General features: G+C 32.7%; 2 protein-coding genes across 3 annotated transcripts; one reads left to right on the top strand and one right to left on the bottom strand.

Moving 5' to 3' along the window:
* Nucleotides 1-330: 330 nt before the first annotated feature.
* LOC139903967 (replication protein A 32 kDa subunit A-like) lies at nucleotides 331-2,766 on the top strand. The gene is made up of 10 exons (XM_071885895.1): nucleotides 331-447; nucleotides 576-686; nucleotides 893-990; nucleotides 1,102-1,143; nucleotides 1,258-1,335; nucleotides 1,608-1,686; nucleotides 1,776-1,880; nucleotides 1,967-2,046; nucleotides 2,467-2,535; nucleotides 2,654-2,766. The coding sequence occupies exons 1-10, from the start codon at nucleotides 382-384 to the stop codon at nucleotides 2,736-2,738; spliced, it is 813 nt and encodes a 270-aa protein (XP_071741996.1). The 5' UTR covers nucleotides 331-381; the 3' UTR covers nucleotides 2,739-2,766.
* A 910-nt stretch (nucleotides 2,767-3,676) lies between these two features.
* LOC139843846 (protein REDUCED WALL ACETYLATION 4-like) lies at nucleotides 3,677-9,244 on the bottom strand. 2 transcript variants are annotated; one of them, XM_071834008.1, is made up of 15 exons: nucleotides 9,156-9,244; nucleotides 8,758-8,895; nucleotides 8,587-8,643; nucleotides 8,418-8,490; nucleotides 8,173-8,331; nucleotides 7,830-7,979; nucleotides 7,370-7,625; nucleotides 7,156-7,271; nucleotides 6,991-7,077; nucleotides 6,532-6,620; nucleotides 6,370-6,432; nucleotides 6,223-6,279; nucleotides 5,976-6,072; nucleotides 5,727-5,885; nucleotides 3,677-3,880 (listed from the first exon to the last, which is right to left on the bottom strand). In XM_071834008.1, exons 2-14 carry the CDS (start codon nucleotides 8,862-8,864, stop codon nucleotides 5,730-5,732), a joined length of 1,467 nt encoding a protein of 488 aa, XP_071690109.1. In that variant the 5' UTR covers nucleotides 8,865-8,895; nucleotides 9,156-9,244; the 3' UTR covers nucleotides 3,677-3,880; nucleotides 5,727-5,729. The 2 variants fall into 2 exon arrangements, with proteins under 2 accessions (XP_071690109.1, XP_071690108.1); XM_071834007.1 differs by lacking the exon at nucleotides 3,677-3,880 and adding an exon at nucleotides 4,297-4,739.
* Nucleotides 9,245-21,252: the final 12,008 nt, after the last annotated feature.

A 21,252-nucleotide genomic window follows, 5' to 3' on the forward strand; every position in this document is an offset into this window, starting at 1 on the left:
AATTTGTTTAATCCTCGATAAATCCTTAATTAGTCTTTGCAAAGATTACTTATTAAATACTAAGCAAGTTAACCAAATTTTCGAGGACTATTTGTCAATATTACATTGGTTAATATTTTTCACTTTATTTCTCTCTTTTAAATATTCACGATTACAATTACAACTCATTGTGTAAATAAAATTGGGTAAAATCATCTATCTTTTTTAAATATAAAACCTCAAACCCTCACCTGTCCTTATTGGCGGGAAACTCAGTACCAAATTGGCGGGAAATCAAATTAATAAAATCATCATTTCATTATAATCTGAGCTATTCAACTCCCTCAAAATCACATTCAATCTCATCCTCTCTTCTGCATCAATTAAACGGTTACGATCATCATGATGTTTTCTGAAAGTCAATTCGACGGAAGTTCTCAAATCGCCAGTTCTCCGGCGACCGCTGGGGTAAATAAACCCTAATTTTTTTTCAATCAAATTCGTCTTCGCTTTATTTTTTATATTATTATTATATTATTATATTATTATTATTTATCAATTATTAATGAATGTATTTGTTGTTTATTATTTTGTAGAATCGAGATACGTTTGGACTAGTACCGCTGACCGTTAAGCAAATCAGCGAAGCTCTACACTCCGGTGACGATAAATCTAATTTCAGCATCTCCGGTGCAGATGTTGTTAATGTACGCCTTCAAATCTTCATTCAAAATTACACATGTATCTGGATGTGTGTGTGTGTGTGTGTGTGTGTGTGTGTGTGTGTGTGTGTGTCTATTGGTGACTGTGATTTTACAATTTTAACATAATTATTGGTAATATAATGAGTGTTATTTTTATAGATTAATTTAATTTATTTTTTTAATTGTTTAATATAATTAATTTTATTCAGGTTACTGTGGTGGGAATGGTGTCAAACATAGTGGAAAGAAATAGTTATGTTACATTTACTATTGATGATGGAACTGGAAATTTGGAATGCAAAAGATGGTAAAAGCTATAACAAACAATTGTGTTTTTATTGATAGATTATGAATTGTATGTATTACTTAAGAATTTGATCTTCATGGGTTTGAACTATTTTTATATTTTTATGTATAGGCTTAATCAACCATTTGATAAAATGCAAATTGAGGCAATTAGGTGAGTTACTTTGCTGGACTCATTTGTTGATTTTGTTATTATGGAATTATTAGTATTATGGTTATTGAATTATTTTGATGTTATTATGTATGTATGTATGTATATGTATGGCAGTGAAGGGATTTATGTCCATGTTGATGGACATCTGAAAAGTTTTAAAGGTGAAAGGCATGTTGATGTTTTCTCTGTTAGGTATGTTTTGCATACTGATCTTGTAAGTAAGAATGATTTTTATGCAATTTTCATTTTAATTGATGTTCAAAATTTCATGTGATCTATTCATATAACTTTCATGTAGAGTTTTATTCAAGACAACTGTTTTTATGTGTTTGTTGTCATTAATGTATTTGGTTGTGCCTGCATGCTCATGGACTTGAGTAAAAATTGTTGCTTTAAAGGTAATAAGTTTTAATTTTAATTAAAAAGGTATTTTTATTTTTGTTTCAATGTTCTTGAACTTTTAGGCCTGTGACGAATTTTGATGAGATCACCTTCCATTTCATTGCGTGCATACACAACCATCTGCGTACTACTAAAGATCAGGTATGTCTACATGGACACTAGAACTTGCATATAGATATGGTTGATTTGATTATAATACTAATATGAACAATCAACTACATGGCTTGTAGAAGACACAAGGGAATGGTACAAACTTTACTGGGAATCAAAGTTCAACCCCAAACACACCCATCCAAAATGGTACTAATGGCTCTAAGTCCACCCTTTCAAGTCAGGTATGTCAGCTTACATTTACTTGCATGATTAAATTAACAATTTTTTCACTTTTTTGATAGACATGATAAATTGTTCTTATTTTCAGTCATCTGTACCGTTCAATGTTGATGGACTAAAAGGCTTTGATCAAATGGTTCTTGCTTATCTCCAGTTTCCTGCTAACTAGTAAGTTTTGTTAGAGTAGTTATAATAATGGTTGTTTTAGGCATATAGGATGAGATGGTTAATGTTACAAATTTACTTTTATGGATTCTTTCTAGTTGTTAGAACAAAACCTTCATCCATATGCAATAAAATTTTGTACACATAGTCAAGCTAAAACTTTCGAAGTCTGATATTGTTCATTTCCAGGAGTAGTTATAAGTACTATCAAGTTGTCGTCTTTTGACTCACAATGGTGTGTACTTATCAGCTACCAAGCTACTAAAATATTTTTTTTTAACATTATGGCTCTAATTGGTGCATGTACCATATTGGTTTCTTGAGTTTTTTGAGACTGTATGGAAAATATGAAAGTATGTTTCTTGAGTTCATAATTTTGCGTTGCATTATACAAATTTACATATATTTTTGATTATTTTGTAGTGAAAAGGAGAAGGGCATCCATACAGATGAACTTGCACAGAAGCTCAAACTTCCTCATAACAAGATCATGTACGACTCTGTCTCCCTCTGTGTGTTTATGCACTCTCGTATATGCGTGTGTGATTGTCTCGTGCTCTGTCTCTCTCTCACACACTAACGTTGAAAGTTTTGTATTGTTGGTTGACAGGGAAACTATAAGAACGTTAGAAGAGGAAGGCATGATATACTCAACAATTGATGAAAGTCACTACAAAGCAACATGTAGCAGTTGATGCAGACCAACACTACTATTTTGCGATGATCCAGCTCTCTAAATCCATAACTCTAAGCTTAAATGGTTTCTTTTTGGTTGTAGGATTACGTTAATGTTATATAATGCATTATTATCAAAAACCTTACTTTATTAGCTATTAAGCGCCGTTCGTTATCAAATTTTTGTTTTAAAAAAAGTTTTGGGAGCCGAGTTGAGATATTTTTACTCGTAAGGAATGTGAGCGCTTTATTGGTGGTGTTTATCTTTCGGTTTGTGGTTGGTTTATTGATAAAAATATTTTGGTCATTGCTTTATGCTATGTTTTGCTATAGTTGTGGTCTTGCATATGTTTGAGTTGGTGTGTCGTTTGGCTTCTTTCTATTTGAAGCGGTGCCTTTTGTTTTTTTGTTCTTTCGGCGAATAAAAAAAATATATCAAGTCTTTGTTTTAGGATTAAACCATTGAGTGAGCAACAATCAATCAATATCAAGATAATATTGATTCACAAATGAAAATTTCATATAAGTCGTTTGCATTTAATACATACATCTCCCAATGGAAGACCGATTTCAACAATGAGAATCAGAAACAACAGGCGTGTAGATTCGAACCCGTTCTTCACATTGTGGATTTCTGGGGTTGGAAATTTAAAGGCACGTGTCCTTTTCGGGATGGGACTGGTGGTTCCCAAAGGCAAACACAGTTAAGGTATCCGTGCCAAATCACACGTATTGCGTCTGAAGATTTCAACAATGGGCAACCTAACTGTACGTACTAAATTAGTAAACGATAAAAAATTATTGAAGGTCAACCCTACTGTCACAATACGATCACAAAAGATGATACTTCAGCTGATTGATAAGATAATTATGCTAAAGAAAACAGTAGTGCATATCCAAAAGAATAGGTAATAGTTAAAATAAAATCTTGAAGCATAGATTTTTTTGGGAGCCATCTAACTTGATGGATTCACTTTAGAACAGTGTACGGTCGATAGTATTAGGATGACTGGATGAATATATAGTTTTTATAACATCTACTAATCTCATCTCTCTCTTGAGATCCTTTCATTCGCCACTAGGGGAGAATTGCAAGACCTGCTATCATGGCTTGGTACAAAATCACAACGAATACCACTTTGTAGCTTCCTGAATTTAAAATCTGTTAACATGGAAGTATGAAAATGTCAATGAATGTGAATTTTGAAGTGCAAACATAATCTTCATTTTTTCTCAAACACACGAATACACGATAGCTATATTTTTTAAGTTTTCAAAACAGCTATGCAATTTTCTTTGAACGTATTTAAAAACTCATGCACACGTCAAATTGTTTTTAAATATTATTATCAAGTCCAATTTGATTTTCAATTCAGCCGAGTTTTAAAGTTGAAAATCGAAAACCAAATATTGAATTCAGTTTAGTTGTAATCAATCTGGAAGCCATTTTTCATTTTCAGCTTAGTTTTAACTGAGTTCAGTATTCAGAACAACGGTTTCACACGAAATAGTTCACACCCCTAACCGAGTGGCTTGACTGGATGATCTAGGTTTGCCTTTTCGATCTTGCTACTTATATAGACTACACTGCTATACGCTAGCTTCCTCATATGTTGCAATACATACATAACATGATGTTTTGTCAATGACACAAAACTGCAACAATGCATCCCTTTTGATGTTCGTAAAATTTGCCCACAATTCTAAAATACATATAATTACATGTCCCGTTTCATCCAAAACAAACAATAATACTATAATACGCTGATTGAAAAGATTACAAAAGAATGACGACAACTGAACTTCTGAAAGGGGCACAAGATGTTCAAATTTTACAGACTAGTGGAAACAGGAAAGCAACAATGACGGTTTCTCCAAAATTGATGGAGACATTTGGCTTTATGAGCCAGGTATTGACTTTAAATGTATGGTTGAATTATTGTTGCTCCGAATATGTATGTATATATGTTTCATGTTTTAAACAGGAAGTAGCTTCTAATAATCTATAGACTTTATTGAGCCTGTAAAGTAGATCATGCAAGTAATAGTCAATACTTACGAACACAAAAGCGAACGACAAAAAAGGTAAATATCACATCAGTCAAAAAATTAATCAATATTTGAGTTTTAGCATCAAATGGTTGCTTTTCAACATCAAACATTACAAAAGGAGTATCTTTGACTCTACTACTTAGTAACAAGTACTACTATATAGTAAGGTGTAACATTATTCTTACATAAATTTAAATATGCAACTACACAGAAAATGAGTGAATGCACTACGTATATGGTCAAGGGTATTGTCTACTACATCAACAATCAACAATGATATTAAAAGATACTGCATATAAACAAATAAAGGACAACCGTCACAAGATAGCCGGGTCGTTGCATATAATCAACAATGACATCAAATAAAGGACCCTAACCATTAGGCTATCTTGGGATGGTTTAGGAATATTTATGCATTATAAATAGCGTTCTCCTTTTAGCTAATACTATTCTAACCCATTTGAGTGGTCTACATATAGGGTATGTTTGGCGCGAAGCTTTTTAGCTTTTATGAAAAAACAACTATTTAATAAAAAGACCCGTTTGGTTAAACGAGCTTAAAGCTTTTAGACAGAGGGAAAAAGCTAAAAGCTACTATAACTAGCATTTAACTTTTAGCTTCTAGCTTTTTGTCATTTTTCTCTTTATTTAACAGATTCAACTACTCTACCAAACACCAAAATATATCATAACAGCTACCCGCTATCATCTAAAAGCTACTAGGCTACTAGCCATCAGCTAAAAGCAGTACAAGCTAAAAACTACCAGCGAGTTTTGCCAAACATACCCATATAACAAAACCCAAATCAACCCATTCATAAGTAGATGGACCGCAATTACCACATTTAGAGCTACCATCAACACTACTACAACACATTCCCATGCAGCACTAGACACAAGAATGAAAATTTGGGAAGTCTGCAAATAAAATTATGAAAGGACTTAGATGTACTTACCAGCTATTGAGGAATGTGAACAACCATGAATGCAATGAGGTATAAACACCCAAAAATTGCTGCCCCAGCAAGAAAATTGTACAGCAGCTGACGATCATTTTTTGTGGGTATAAAAACTGATTTCAGTGTGTTTGTCAGTTCAAATAGCCTGCATGATATCTGCAGAACCGAGGAAAATAAATTCCAAAAGACAAAATTAGTAAACTTAAGAATTCACCGATTAGAAAGGTGGAAGGATATGTTACTCACCAAGACATATACTGCAGTTGTAAGCATGAAATTGAGCATTGGGTAATTTGGGATAAACGACAGAAGCCACTTTGGCTGCCCATTGGGAATATCCGATCTGTACCATTCATGCTGGTTAGTACTATGACGTTGTATCTTAACTGGCTTCAGATGTAATTTTTCAGAGGACATTAAGATATGGTAAACATAAAACAGATCATTGGGGAACTAATAATAAATTTATTGAAAAGATGAGGTTTGGGTTCACCTAAGCCAGATATGGAACTGAGAAATGTATGTCTCCAAAGTGATCTTGCCAAGCCACCTATAAGAATATTAAAATGAGTATACTTGAATAAGGAATTGTATCCTCATGGGCTTATATCTTTGAATGGAGAAGTTATAGAAAGCTTACGCAAAGAGAGTTAGCGAGTAATTCCGAAGATGTTGAGTGAAATTCCTCAAGCAAATGTAGACACTGAAAAAGAAATTTGTGTTCTAAATACAACACACATGTATACCAAAAAATCCATAGGTAATGGAGTTGAGATAAATAAAAGATAAACTAATTACATACGTTATAGGTATCCATGATGTGTAGGGGTGGTATCTGTTGTATGTAACCTTGTCCAGCTTGTATATGTACTCATACCACATGTAACCAGCCTGAAATGAATTTAAGATATGCCAACAAAAGCTTGAATATAGAAACCACGATAATGGGTTGAAACAAATCATTTTTAGTATTGAACTAGGGTGGGACCAGGTTGTGTTGACAACTTGCAAATACAGGTATCTTTTTCTAGGATTTAGGAACTCTATAAATAACGCTTTCTACATTTTCAAACATACATGAATGTACAAGTTTTATGCATTAAAAATTTGACTTCGGGTGAATATCAACCTGTTTCCCTTATAGCTCAATATTTTAAATAGACCCATTTGAGATATGACACAGAACCCATATCAACCAATTCATAAGTAAATCGGTCGAAACTGCCACTTATACATCCGAAAGAAAATAATGAAAACTAACCAGCACAGATACTGAAACTATGGACGCCTTTACGGTGCGTCTCCGTTTACTATCTGACTCTTCAAGTTTTTCCATCCATTTTTCAACCTGAGATATCATCATCAAACATAGTTTTAAAGATATCATATCTCATAAATACAGAAAAAAGTACTTCATAGACCTTACATTAGGATGAAGATATGCATAAATCATTCCAATAATCCATATATAACGATCAAGCCCAGATCTGAAATGCCACTCATGCAACCGGAGGAGATCTGGTTTAGCAGGATCACTGTAACCTGCAAGTAATATTTGTCAACACAATATGAAGCCATGGTCTTCTGATTACTCAAATTACGTTTAGTGCATTACATAAAATATAATATATAAAATGTACCTAACAGGAATGTAAGAGGGCTCCAAATTAGATCAAAAACTCCTGGAATTTCCCAGACCAAGATAACCACCAGAAAGCATGCAATGAGCTTCATAATCATCACTGACTTTATCTCATTATATTTGCTCCCGATAGCAAGGACACCGTATACCATTAGAGTAAAAAGAGTGTGCATAGGACAAATATAATAGAGCATATAGTCGTTGTTAAGAACTATACAACAAAACGCCACGAAAAAATTCAGCCTCCACATCATCTGCAGAAAGAAGATATAATATTAGGTGCATCCACATTTGATCACCAATTGTAAAATAAGTAACCCAAAACAGATTAGAAAGTTACATCTTTCTAAATACAGAACGTGCCTAACATTTGCATGTTTAATGTCTATAAAACAATAAACATTGCATGTGTCATCAGCAAGATCAACAATAAGAATTAAGATAACATATTAAAATACCTGAGAAAATCGAGCAATACTGAAATCTTTTCGGATGTAGTAGTAGGAGAAGTTACCAAAACCAGTCATCCAGACATACGCAGCAATAAAAACACGTATAGCGTTGTATATCTCAGTGGCAGCAAAGTAATGATACATCAAAAAGAGAACCTAACAACATACAGAGAAAATAAAAGAATTTTAAGCATATACGCCTTTGCACTCGTAGAAAATGATGTATCAACTTTCAAATAACATAGACATGTGAATATTAAATGTAGAACTGAACACAGAAATATATGAACAATCTGAGTTTATAAAGATGAAATCAATAGCAGATAAATGATAATGACAAAACTCTTGCCTGCATCCAGCCTTTCCACTCCTCAGTTTGATGCCGATTCAGGTAAAGTATCGATTTTCCTGAGAATGCTGACTTGTCAGTATGTTTCTTCAGAGAAGTCATTGCTGAAACAATGATGAGAAGAGCGTACAGAAAAAGGAAAAGATCACGATTGTAGTTCTGCACAAGGGAAAAATACAGTTACTACCATGATAAGAAAAACTTAAGGCTCGGATAAAAGAAAATGTTAATTATGAGGCATGAACCTTTGTTGATTCTGGAATTATGCTGGTGCGGTCACATAAGTAGAAATAGAATAATATTCCCCCAAACTCTGACCTACATAGGGTAGTAAAGTCAAATGTGATTGTTGAATCAGCTTAAAACAAAACAGACCCATCAAAATGATATTAATATAAAAAAAACATGACTCACATTCCTCTCAGAGTTGCTCGGTTTTCAAGTAAAAATGATTCCTCCATTGTCACAAATCTACAAATCAAGAGTTGTAGAATGTACTTAGTAGTTTCACTATGAAAATGACACAAAGAAATAAATAAAAAAAGGATATAAATATGAAGAAATTTAGTCAGATGTTAAGCCAACCTAATTAAGTTGGCTTTAATAGCAGCAGCAGGCTGCCTGACTGATGCTGACTTTGTGAGGCCTCCTTCAAGCAAAACAGCACGGTCGTCTTCCTTTACTGCCTCCATTTCCAATTCAACCAAACTATTATCTGAATGGCTGCTTCCGAAAGACAGATAAATCAACATTAGAAGATGCTGTGAGATTAAATGTATGCATATACCCATACAATGCTGAATGCAACAAATCAAATGATAATCTGACGTATGAACTGGTAATATAAGATTAAAAATATGCATGGCGATTGTTTAAACCGCATAGCATATGTAACTTATTCACTGATGACCAATGACCATAGAAAATTTAAGACAGAATATTCTAATAGGACAGAGCTGATTATGGTGCATAATAGAACTTACAGTTTGGATAGGGATGCATTTTTCTTGTATTCAAGCCATTCTGAATAAATCCAAGAAACAAATATAGGGATGATTCCAAGCAAAAAGGACACCTGCGAGATGATCAATGATGGAGTATAACATTTGTGATCACAAAGCTATGCAAGGAAAAGCAGAATGGCAATACTAGATAGAATACATGGCAGGTAAAATCTACCACCGGAATACATTTGGTCGTACCATTACCCGGTAAAAAATTATCATCAACCCTTTAAGTTCCAGGTTTTTACCTTTTGGTTGGTCTATTTGCATCAATTTACATAGTAAATGGACACAATTTCACATTTAAAAGAATCATTGAAGGATCTATTCAACTTCATTTTTGTTCTTTTTAGTTGTTCTCACACAGATATGTGCATAAAATTTACCTAACTCAAGTTCGACGTAGAAAAAACAGTACGCATAAACATGATATTTAAGTGAAGACGCATATTGTGTAAACGATAAACATTTACTTATTCGGAGAATGTCATTAAGCAATAACCATTATGGATGGATTACCAATTTACCAGAACTTTGTATTGAACTTATGCCTAAATAGAATGTGATCTAAAGCAAGTATAACCTATTATATGTATATTGTTTATCCCTCCACCAAAGATATTATTAAAATCTTGACAAATTAATGGAATAAGATCACATAATAATGTCCACATCTTGTAGGCATGGCATAATCTTACATTTTAAATACTTCAATGTGAACACAATGCGTACAAGATTTAAAAACTTTATACAGAATACTGAGATCTACAAATCAGCATTTACAAATCAACTAATAAACAGATCAGTAATCAAATTGACCTAATTAAGCAATTTAAAGTAAGGTTTAGTAGTTAATTTCTTTACCTGGCCAGGTGTTAGAGGTACAGAAACCACCATTGAGATCGAAAACAATCCAATTTCGCAATCGAAGCCGGTTATCAACCAATGCGAAGTTAAATCTATCGAATAGGTGATTTGATTTTGATATATTGAAACACAGAAGTAGGAAATATGTGTTTGAAGTGTGTAAATGTATAGATGCAGAGATAATGAAACCCTAAGTAGTAGAGATATAGAGATCTGACGCAATAACAACAACTGGTGGTTGACGACGTCGTTTGCTTCAAGATATGAAGATAGATCGGAGGAGATGTCGTTATCGTGTTGTATGTGGTGATTCAACTAACCGTTAAAATGGTGTTTTTTTTTTTTTTCCTTTCTAAAACAATTATGTACCAATGATGTATATAAGGGTGTGTATGTATATGTGTGAGTGTGTATGTAGAGGTAATCAGCTGCTGAACTATCATGAAAACAAAAATACACAAACAACCTTCTTCAACCGACAGTATTCGATCAAATCGGGTCGGATCGGGTCTAAAAAGATTTCGAAGCTTAATTTGGGAAATGTTGGATTAAAACAATTCTTCAACCGATCGTGTTCGATCAAAACTGGTCGGGTCTAAAAAGAATTCGAAGGTTAATTTGGAATTGTTTCTAAAAATTAATTATTGATTCACTTAAATTTTAGGGTTAACGCTACACTCTTATATTTTTATTTTTGTTTTAGTGTAACTTATATAATAGACAGAAAAATATCATCAGCATAGGTCATATATTTTAAAAAAATGTTCTAATGTAAGTTATTGGTAATCGGTTACTCGCGTGTGCAGTTCTTAAAGCTAACAGACGTTAACATTTAGTCATTTTTTAGGATACAATTTCTTAATAAAAGTTGATCTAATTTCATCACCTAACGCTCGTGAACTAAAATCAAGACCTGAAAAATCGAGAAACGGTCCAACTGAATTGTTGACCAAAATTTCATAAATTGTGACTTTTCGATCTGCTGTTCAGAGATGAATTTTAACACGATCTGATGCGACACGAAGCTTGAAGGAGTAATCAGCTTCCTGAAACTCTAATCATTTCAATCTATGAATGCTTCTTGTTAATGTCGGTTAGCCCTAGGGACTGCACACGCAGGTAAACGGTCACCAATAGCTACATTAGAACACTTTTTAAAAATATGTAACGTACACCGGTATATTGCTAGGTATATAACATACAATGGAACAAAAATCAAAGTATAAAGCTATTTTGTAGCCTTAACCCTAAATTTTATTGACGAAAGAATGATTCTTCTTATTTTTTTTTTTTTGCCAAAAAACTTAAAACTTACTCATATATAATTAAAGGAAAGTTTCATTAAAGATGAAATCTCTAGAAACATACAAATCAAATACAACAAATGAGCTTGAGAAAGCAACAAACGAACCAAGAGCTTACAACAAGGACCAAGGCAACTACTAACACAACATGAAAACAAGACGGCAAACTCACAACACCTAAAACAACCCTACACAACCAAAAGAGGTTGGTCAATCTAACCAAGTAAAACCTATGAGAAAAAATTAAAACCATTTAAACATAACAATACAACTACACACAACCAACTAAAACTAAATATCTTTAGAATTTTTCTAATAGCAACACTAGAGTTGTCAATGAAGAATTATATCAATGCAAAAAAGTGTAGTACATGGGGTAGTTATTTTCATAAAAAAAATTGACTGTTGTTAATGTAGAAGTATATATAGCATGTTCAAATCTCTTAATGACAATTCTAAGGGTTGTCATTAGAAAAATTCATATCTTTAATAAAAATGGAGAAGCTCTCCATTTCTTCATCATGAGTCGGTCATCTTTTCTTTTGCTTCTTGCCTTTAAACGGAGCTTTAGAAGGCGCGTTCGAACCAACACGGGTACCCTCAGCCTTCTTGGCCCCATTTTGCTCCACCGTCTCAACACAAGATGCGAAACGACTAGTCTAGATCGAAGAGGAACCTAAATTACTTTTGTCATTGGAATTTGTTTGCTCAAGACCAGAGCATTAGAATGTTTTTATTGAAATTTATTTGTTCGATTCAATTAATTGTGTATTTAAGATTGATTCTTAATGAAATTTGATTGTTCCATTCAGTTGATTGTGTATTTGTTATATAAGGCGAGCGTCAATTAATTTAATACGTTAGTATAAAACTGTTAATCTAGGTTAATAATTGTTTGACTGGAGACGGTAAGAACTGAATTCAACCTGCTAGTTAATATAGGGGTAAATCATGCGCAACGATAGCTGATATGATTGTTGATAGGGGTAAATCTAAAATACATTAACATCCTTAAGTTTGTGAATTGTCTAGTCATAATCGAGAGGTTTTCGGTGGAATACTTGTGTCTTTCAATTAGGAGTTTGCATAGGAAATTTCAGGTGAACCTTCTAAGTAATTCACGTACGCTGGCAATCAATTCAGTCTTGATTTAAATATGTCCAACACTAAAATCAATCTAGGTGAACATATTTTCTCATTTCTGATATTAGTACTATCTTAATTGTGTTATTTGTCTTCACATAGTTTAACTAAATCTAAAATACATTAACATCATTACTTTGATGGTTGGTCCGTAAACGAAAAAATCTAAATCTATTTGTTTGTTTTATTTCATTATCAGTTAATTACAAGACATTTTAGTTTTACATTTTTGAGTTGCATTCATCTGTCATGTGGTGATCCCGAACTTTATCATTTATATGCTACTACGTGACTAGGTAGACTTGCCTATTTAGAAGTACATATAGTTGTAATATATATTTGAAATAATTAAAAGAAAGGAAAAAGTTATATTTTTTTGTTGCTAAAATGTGCCCCTTGGCACATGGTAATAAGATTTTTTTTACAAAAATAACAAAAACTCATATAGTAACGAGACCTTTTCAAAAGGAAAACGAACTCAACCAAAGAATACAACAATTGATCAAAGATGCTAGAACTTAGAAAGCGATAACACGCTTTAACTATCTAACACTGAGTTTCAACTACACCAAAAAATAAACAGCGGAACGAACTAAATACAAACTAAAAAACCAAACATACACCCCTTCAATAGAAATCAAAACGCGAAAAACTAAACTTAATAAAAAAATCGAACTAAAACAATAAACCAATGATACAAATGACCATCCGCCCTACGAAACGGGCTTCTTCAATTTCTCGTCAATCGTCTTGCGATCAATTCTTTTCCCGACCCGATTGACTATCTTCTATGTCAAAAGTTAGAGCAGCTGTCACCAACCAAAATTTCCTCATAGGAAGCAATAATAAGCATTTATGAGAGTGAATATATCCATACAACAACATCAACAACAATAAAACTCAATCCAACATGAGTATGGTATGAGGGAGGTAAGATGTACACAATCATTCCTCTATCCTAGAATAAAGAGAAATAATTTCTTCACCTAGAGTAAAACACCTCAAGAGTAGAGAAAATTCTCCCTCTCAATGTTCTATGGATAGAGAAATTACTTCCGAATGGACCTCCGGCCAATAAGTATGTTAAAAAAGTGCGAGACGCCATGAAAATGGTAGAATTAAATTTTCATGGATTTTAGTTCAATCTAGGCTCTAAGCGACAGTCAACTCGTCAATAAATCGACGCTTACTGTTGACTCGATTAATAGAGCCAATGAATAAAATTGAAAGTTTCTAAGTTAAATAAGGTAACTAATGTAATTACCCCTTTATCTAAGGGTTATGATTAGTAACTGATGTTTCGCGAGGTGTATATAAAATAGCTTATATTTTTACAGGAAATACTATTAAATACGATACAATTTTACACAAGATATTTATTTATTTATTGAATGGATATACTTACACCTTGCTACAACACTTATAGGCAGTGTACCTAATCGTACAGTAGTGTAGTTTTTAGTAAGTCCGGTTCGTTCCACAGGGAGACGGTTACACTATATTTTTATATAATTACATTTGTTATATATATATATATATATATATATATATATATATATATATATATATATATATATATATATATATATATATATATATATATATATATATATATATATATATAATATAATAATATATAAAAGGGGGGTTTTTACCGTTTAATGACCGGTTTGTCGATTTTATATTTTAAGTCACAATTAAAACCTAATGAACAATATAAATGACGATAATTTAAGTGCGATAATTAAAAGTGCAATAAATAAAATGATAGTAAATAAAAATGTGAAAATTAAAAGTGCAATTAAATATGAAATAAAGGAATTATGCTTATTTAAACTTCCATAATCATGATGTTTAACGTGTTGATTTTAGTTTTTTCCCATGGGTTAATTGTCCTTTGTCCTGAATTATTTAATATGTCCGTCTGGTTTTTGTCCATAACAGTCCATCAGTCATAAATATAAAGTGCGAGTATCCTCGTCAAATTATCCTTATACCCGAAGTCAAATATTTCAACTAATTAGGGACTTAAACTGTAACAAGATTTTAATACTTTGTTTAATGATTACACCAGGTTATCGACTGCGTGTAACCCAAGGTTTTAATACTTTGTTATCAATTATGCCAAGTGTCCTTGTACATAATTTCACCCCTGTTTTAATAATTCTAGTGACTATTAATCCATTCCCGTGTCCGGTTAAATGAACGATTATTCGTACGTATAAATATCCCGCCCATCGTGTCCGATCGAGTGTATATGGTTATTTATAGGGACGTCTAATTGTAAATCTTTATATTAAAATTAACAAACTATCATTTAGTTAAACAAATATAAAGCCCATTAATAGCCCATAGTCTAATTTCCACAAGTGTCGTTTTTTGTCCAAACTCCAATTATGGTACAAAGCCCAATTACCCAATTTTAGTATTTTAACCCAACATCTTGATTACTTCATCTTAAATAAGCATAATAATAACTTAAGTACGAGACATTAATTTAAAAAGGAGAACATAGCTTACATTGATTATTTATCGCGTAGTGTTACACGGACAGAGCTTCGACTTTAAAACCCGTAAAATAACCTTTGCATAACCCAAAACTAATCTAATATAAAACTACACTATACTATTTATATAATATATATATATATATATATATATATATATATATATATATATATATATTATTACAGAGGAGTATTATTATTATTATTATATTTATGGCCAAAACTCGTTGCCTTTTATAGATGTGGTCTGATCCTGAGGCCCATGCGATCGCATGGGTTCTCAGTGTTAATCTCATGCGATCGCATGGCCAGTCTGGCCATGCCCAATTGCTTTGTTTTCTAGATTGTCGACGTTATATTTAATTATATAATATAATATATATAATTTTATATAATTATATATATATTATATTATATTCTTGTGCATAGTAGACTCATAATTTTTGGTCCGTTGCGTCGGGCGTTGATAGTTGGCTCAGGTCCCGGTTTCGGATTTTTGAACGTCCTTTCGTATAATTTAATATCTTGTACTTTGCGTTCCGCAACTTGTACTTTTGTCATTTTTAGACGTTTCTCATCAATAAATTGAACCACTTGGATTGTATCTTGTACATTTGAGCTTTTTGATCATTTGCGTCTTCAAATCGTCGTTTTCGCCTTTTGTCTTCGTACTTATTTAATATAAACGATTACAACTTAAAATAGGACAATTACAACTAAATAATTTACATATTGGGAGGATATTTCTACTAAATATATGTTCATTTGGAGCACTATCAAATATCCCCACACTTGAATGTTGCTTGTCCTCAAGCAATACATAACTTGAAATAATATAATACATCACACGAATCACTTCTTTATTCTTCACACTTTATACATCAGTGATTTTGAGATGGCGGTATAAACAATGATAGTAACGATAGAACCATGGTTAAAGGTGGGTGTGTCATCCACAGTTGCCTCGGGTTTAGGTCAACGACACTTGCAATCAAATAGCCGATTTACTTTCGGTTTCCAAAGCAAAGTGCACATTTGAAAGGCGGTTTACAGTCCCACATGACTATGAAAATGTAGATCCATTAAGGAAATTGGATCTTTATGAAAACATTTGATCTTTTGAAAATTAAATCTAGCTTTTACCCTAGATAAGTTTTCCGGAATAACCCTTCACTGGTGTTTGCAAAATATTTTTGTGGGTTGTGTGGGTTTCAGATTTGAAAATTTTAGCTTAACACTTGTGGTTTTGTGTTACCCACTTGCTAACCTTGTATTAGGAAAGCAACACGTCCAGTTCACTTGTCCCGTATATTACCTTTCGATAAACTACCGTCCGGTTGTAAAGGAAAGCGATGAACAAGCAACTGTTAAGGCAATGTCTCGTGACTTGCTTTTGATTATGGTCTATAAACGTGTCGGATGCTAGTACTATCCTTTGTAGGAGCAATAGTAAAGATCATCCTATGATTTTTCGGTCTGGCACAAGGTCCTATCTTCGACCATGCTATGCAACCACCGTTCTTACGGTTGACACCCGATTTGGTTCAGGTGACCTAATGAATTCCAGGTGAATTCCTAGGATTTTACGTTCAATGGTAATGAACGCATTAAAAATGAGTTTTTAGAAAACAAATCGGTTTTAATTTGATCAAAATATTTTCTCGTTCAAGCTCGAGTTTAGATATCATCGAATTCCATGAGTTTGTAATTCTCAATCTTTAAGGTCAATCTCTAGGATTGAGTAATATCAGTCTTAAAAGCTGATTTTTAATCTTTAAGGAGATTATCCTTTCTGGGGATCTGATTCATTAGTCTTATCAAGCTAATTTGCATGGCGCCCTCCCCATTTTACGAGACAGATCCTCTCATGGTTAGGATAAGTCTGACCACTTGGCGACCCTGTTTGATGCTGAGGTCCGTGGATTTCCTGCTGATTTTAGAGATGACTTTTCTAGATTTTTCGTCAACCTACAGCTGGTCTGGACGACAACTTCTTGACCTAAATCAAGAAGCGCGTGTTTTTTTCGGAAGACTTTACTTCCTTTTAATGATGGAATTGATTTATCGTGTAGATCCATCTTTTCTTTCAAATGTATTACAATAAACGGGTAAAACAATTAATTTAGTCCAAAATAGAAGTACCTGCAATAACTTTACAGAAACATGTGATAGATAGTTTTTTTTTTTTTTTTTTAATTATTGAATAACTTGGTACATTCTCCCCACACTTAATTTCTTTCTTTGCCTTTTTATTCTCCTTTATTCCATTTTAAATGAATTCAAGTGTTTTAGGGTGTTTCTCAATTTATGTCCTTTTCGAGGTAACGATAATTTCGGTATTAACACCTAGTTTTCATAGTTCATAAATATGTATAAACATGATTTTGAATTCATTTAGTTGAAAAATTTTTAAAATTTTCACAATATTTAGAAAATAAGCCAAGTATAAATCCGAGAGAATTTATAACCCTTCCCCACACTTTAGATCATGCAATGCCCTCATTTGCATGAAATCAGACTCTAATTATAAATTCATGAGGGTGATTAGTGTAGAAAAGTGATTGAAAATACCCAGTTTGTAATTACAAAACTCGTAGAATGATAGATGGCGCGCCTCATCGTTCATTCCTTCTTGTTTTATCACACATGTTTTTCTTCAAAAACGGTTGCTTTTCTGAACTGTTTGCTAATTTTTGAAAATGCGTCTTTTACCCTAATCGTACATTTTTATTAACAAGTTATGCACTAACCCGAACCCCGAATTTAACGTTAAGTGGGGTTAGACTTCCCCACACTTAGCTGACGACATGTGAATTCGGTAGAATAAGTTCCACGAATTAAAATAGTGAGCCAGTTATTTACATCTCGGGTGGTGTATAATATATCAATGGGTTTAAAGTTTAGACTCACCCGATCGTCACTACTTAATTCTTTTTTAAGTTTAGCTTTTAGTAAATAGATATGTATCTTTTTTGCTTCTTGGTCAAATGGATCGATATACACCGACATACATATTATAGGGTGGACAATTCCTAACATTTCCTTCCTTTTATTCTCGGGATTAAAGGTTTCACCTCTATTACCCAATTGGGTAAAATTCGAGGTGTCAATATCTATTACAGCTTGTAGTTCATCTTTGGTAGATGACTCGTCTATTGAGAATATTGGGTTGGAAGGTTGTGGAATGGTGAATTTCGGGATCAAAGCAAATTCTTCTTCATTAATCGGTCCCACCATTTTGGTCTTGGGGGTAAAATTTTCAACGTTATCGTTTTTCCAAGAGTACCAATTTGTCACCTTACTTTTTCTTCTTCATCCATTGATGGATCGTTGATTTCGTCGGTAGAGGCTAATGTGTCGATATGTTGTGAAATTGGTAAAGCTGAATAAAAAGTATCATCGGGATAATTGGTGATTTCGGAGCTCTCGAATTCATTAAAATTTGATGATATGAGATTTTCTTGCACAATACTCCTCAGATTAACAGGTTTGTAATCTGATAGAGTTTCAGCTTGCCGATTTACAAACTCTCTCATTTGTTCATTTTGAGCATCGAGTTCTTCGAGTTTGATTTTCATATTGTCTAAAAGATTTTCAGACACATAATTCTCCTCGTCTTCTGATTGTTGAGTTTGGATATATTCTTGGGAATAATCCCAATTTGAATTGTATTCTTCATAATCATTCCATTCAGGTTCCATGGGTGCATAATTTTGAAATGTCCCGTTCTTATTGATTAAAAACGTTCCATATTAGTTGATTTCGTTGCGAGGTTTTGACCTCTATATGAGACGTTTTTCAAAGACTGCATTCATTTTTAAACAAACCATAACCTTCATTTCATCAATAAAGGTTTAAAAAGCTTTACGTAGATTATCAAATAATGATAATCTAAAATATCCTGTTTACACGCGACCATTACATAATGGTTTACAATACAAATATGTTACAACAAAATAAGTTTCTTGAATGCAGTTTTTACACAATATCATACAAGCATGGACTCCAAATCTTGTCCTTATTTAAGTATGCGACAGCGGAAGCTCTTAATAATCACCTGAGAATAAACATGCTTAAAACGTCAACAAAAATGTTGGTGAGTTATAGGTTTAACCTATATATATCAAATCGTAACAATAGACCACAAGATTTCATATTTCAATACACATCCCATACATAGAGATAAAAATCATTCATATGGTGAACACCTGGTAACCGACAATAACAAGATGCATATATAAGAATATCTCCATCATTCCGGGACACCCTTCGGATATGATATAAATTTCGAAGTACTAAAGCATCCGGTACTTTGGATGGGGTTTGTTAGGCCCAATAGATCTATCTTTAGGATTCGCGTCAATTAGGGTGTCTGTTCCCTAATTCTTAGATTACCAGACTTAATAAAAAGGGGCATATTCGATTTCGATAATTCAACCATAGAATGTAGTTTCACGTACTTGTGTCTATTTTGTAAATCATTTATAAAACCTGCATGTATTCTCATCCCAAAAATATTAGATTTTAAAAGTGGGACTATAACTCACTTTCACAGATTTTTACTTCGTCGGGAAGTAAGACTTGGCCACTGGTTGATTCACGAACCTATAACAATATATACATATATATCAAAGTATGTTCAAAATATATTTACAACACTTTTAATATATTTTGATGTTTTAAGTTTATTAAGTCAGCTGTCCTCGTTAGTAACCTACAACTAGTTGTCCACAGTTAGATGTACAGAAATAAATCGATAAATATTATCTTGAATCAATCCACGACCCAGTGTATACGTATCTCAGTATTGATCACAACTCAAACTATATATATTTTGGAATCAACCTCAACCCTGTATAGCTAACTCCAACATTCACATATAGAGTGTCTATGGTTGTTCCGAAATATATATAGATGTGTCGACATGATAGGTCGAAACATTGTATACGTGTCTATGGTATCTCAAGATTACATAATATATAATACAAGTTGATTAAGTTATGGTTGGAATAGATTTGTTACCAATTTTCACGTAGCTAAAATGAGAAAAATTATCCAATCTTGTTTTACCCATAACTTCTTCATTTTAAATCCGTTTTGAGTGAATCAAATTGCTATGGTTTCATATTGAACTCTATTTTATGAATCTAAACAAAAAAAGTATAGGTTTCTAGTCGGAAAAATAAGTTACAAGTCGTTTTTGTAAAGGTAGTCATTTCAGTCGAAAGAACGACGTCTAGATGACCATTTTAGAAAACATACTTCCACTTTGAGTTTAACCATAATTTTTGGATATAGTTTCATGTTCATAATAAAAATCATTTTCTCAGAATAACAACTTTTAAATCAAAGTTTATCATAGTTTTTAATTAACTAACCCAAAACAGCCCGCGGTGTTACTACGACGGCGTAAATCCGGTTTTACGGTGTTTTTCGTGTTTCCAGGTTTTAAATCATTAAGTTAGCATATCATATAGATATAGAACATGTGTTTAGTTGATTTTAAAAGTCAAGTTAGAAGGATTAACTTTTGTTTGCGAACAAGTTTAGAATTAACTAAACTATGTTCTAGTGATTACAAGTTTAAACCTTCGAATAAGATAGCTTTATATGTATGAATTGAATGATGTTATGAACATCATTACTACCTTAAGTTCCTTGGATGAACCTACTGGAAAAGAGAAAAATGGATCTAGCTTCAATGGATCCTTGGATGGCTCAAAGTTCTTGAAGCAAAATCATGACACGAAAACAAGTTCAAGTAAGATCATCACTTGAAATAAGATTGTTATAGTTATAGAAATTGAACCAAAGTTTGAATATGATTATTACCTTGTATTAGAATGATAACCTACTGTAAGAAACAAAGATTTCTTGAGGTTGGATGATCACCTTACAAGATTGGAAGTGAGCTAGCAAACTTGAAAGTATTCTTGATTTTATGAAACTAGAACTTTTGGAATTTATGAAGAACACTTAGAACTTGAAGATAGAACTTGAGAGAGTTCAATTAGATGAAGAAAATTGAAGAATGAAAGTGTTTGTAGGTGTTTTTGGTCGTTGGTGTATGGATTAGATATAAAGGATATGTAATTTTGTTTTCATGTAAATAAGTCATGAATGATTACTCATATTTTTGTAATCTTATGAGATATTTCTTGCTAGTTGCCAAATGATGGTTCCCACATGTGTTAGGTGACTCACATGGGCTGCTAAGAGCTGATCATTGGAGTGTATATACCAATAGTACATACA

Source organism: Rutidosis leptorrhynchoides, chromosome 4 (genome assembly GCF_046630445.1).
Source record: "Rutidosis leptorrhynchoides isolate AG116_Rl617_1_P2 chromosome 4, CSIRO_AGI_Rlap_v1, whole genome shotgun sequence".
Classification (NCBI taxonomy): domain Eukaryota; kingdom Viridiplantae; phylum Streptophyta; class Magnoliopsida; order Asterales; family Asteraceae; genus Rutidosis; species Rutidosis leptorrhynchoides.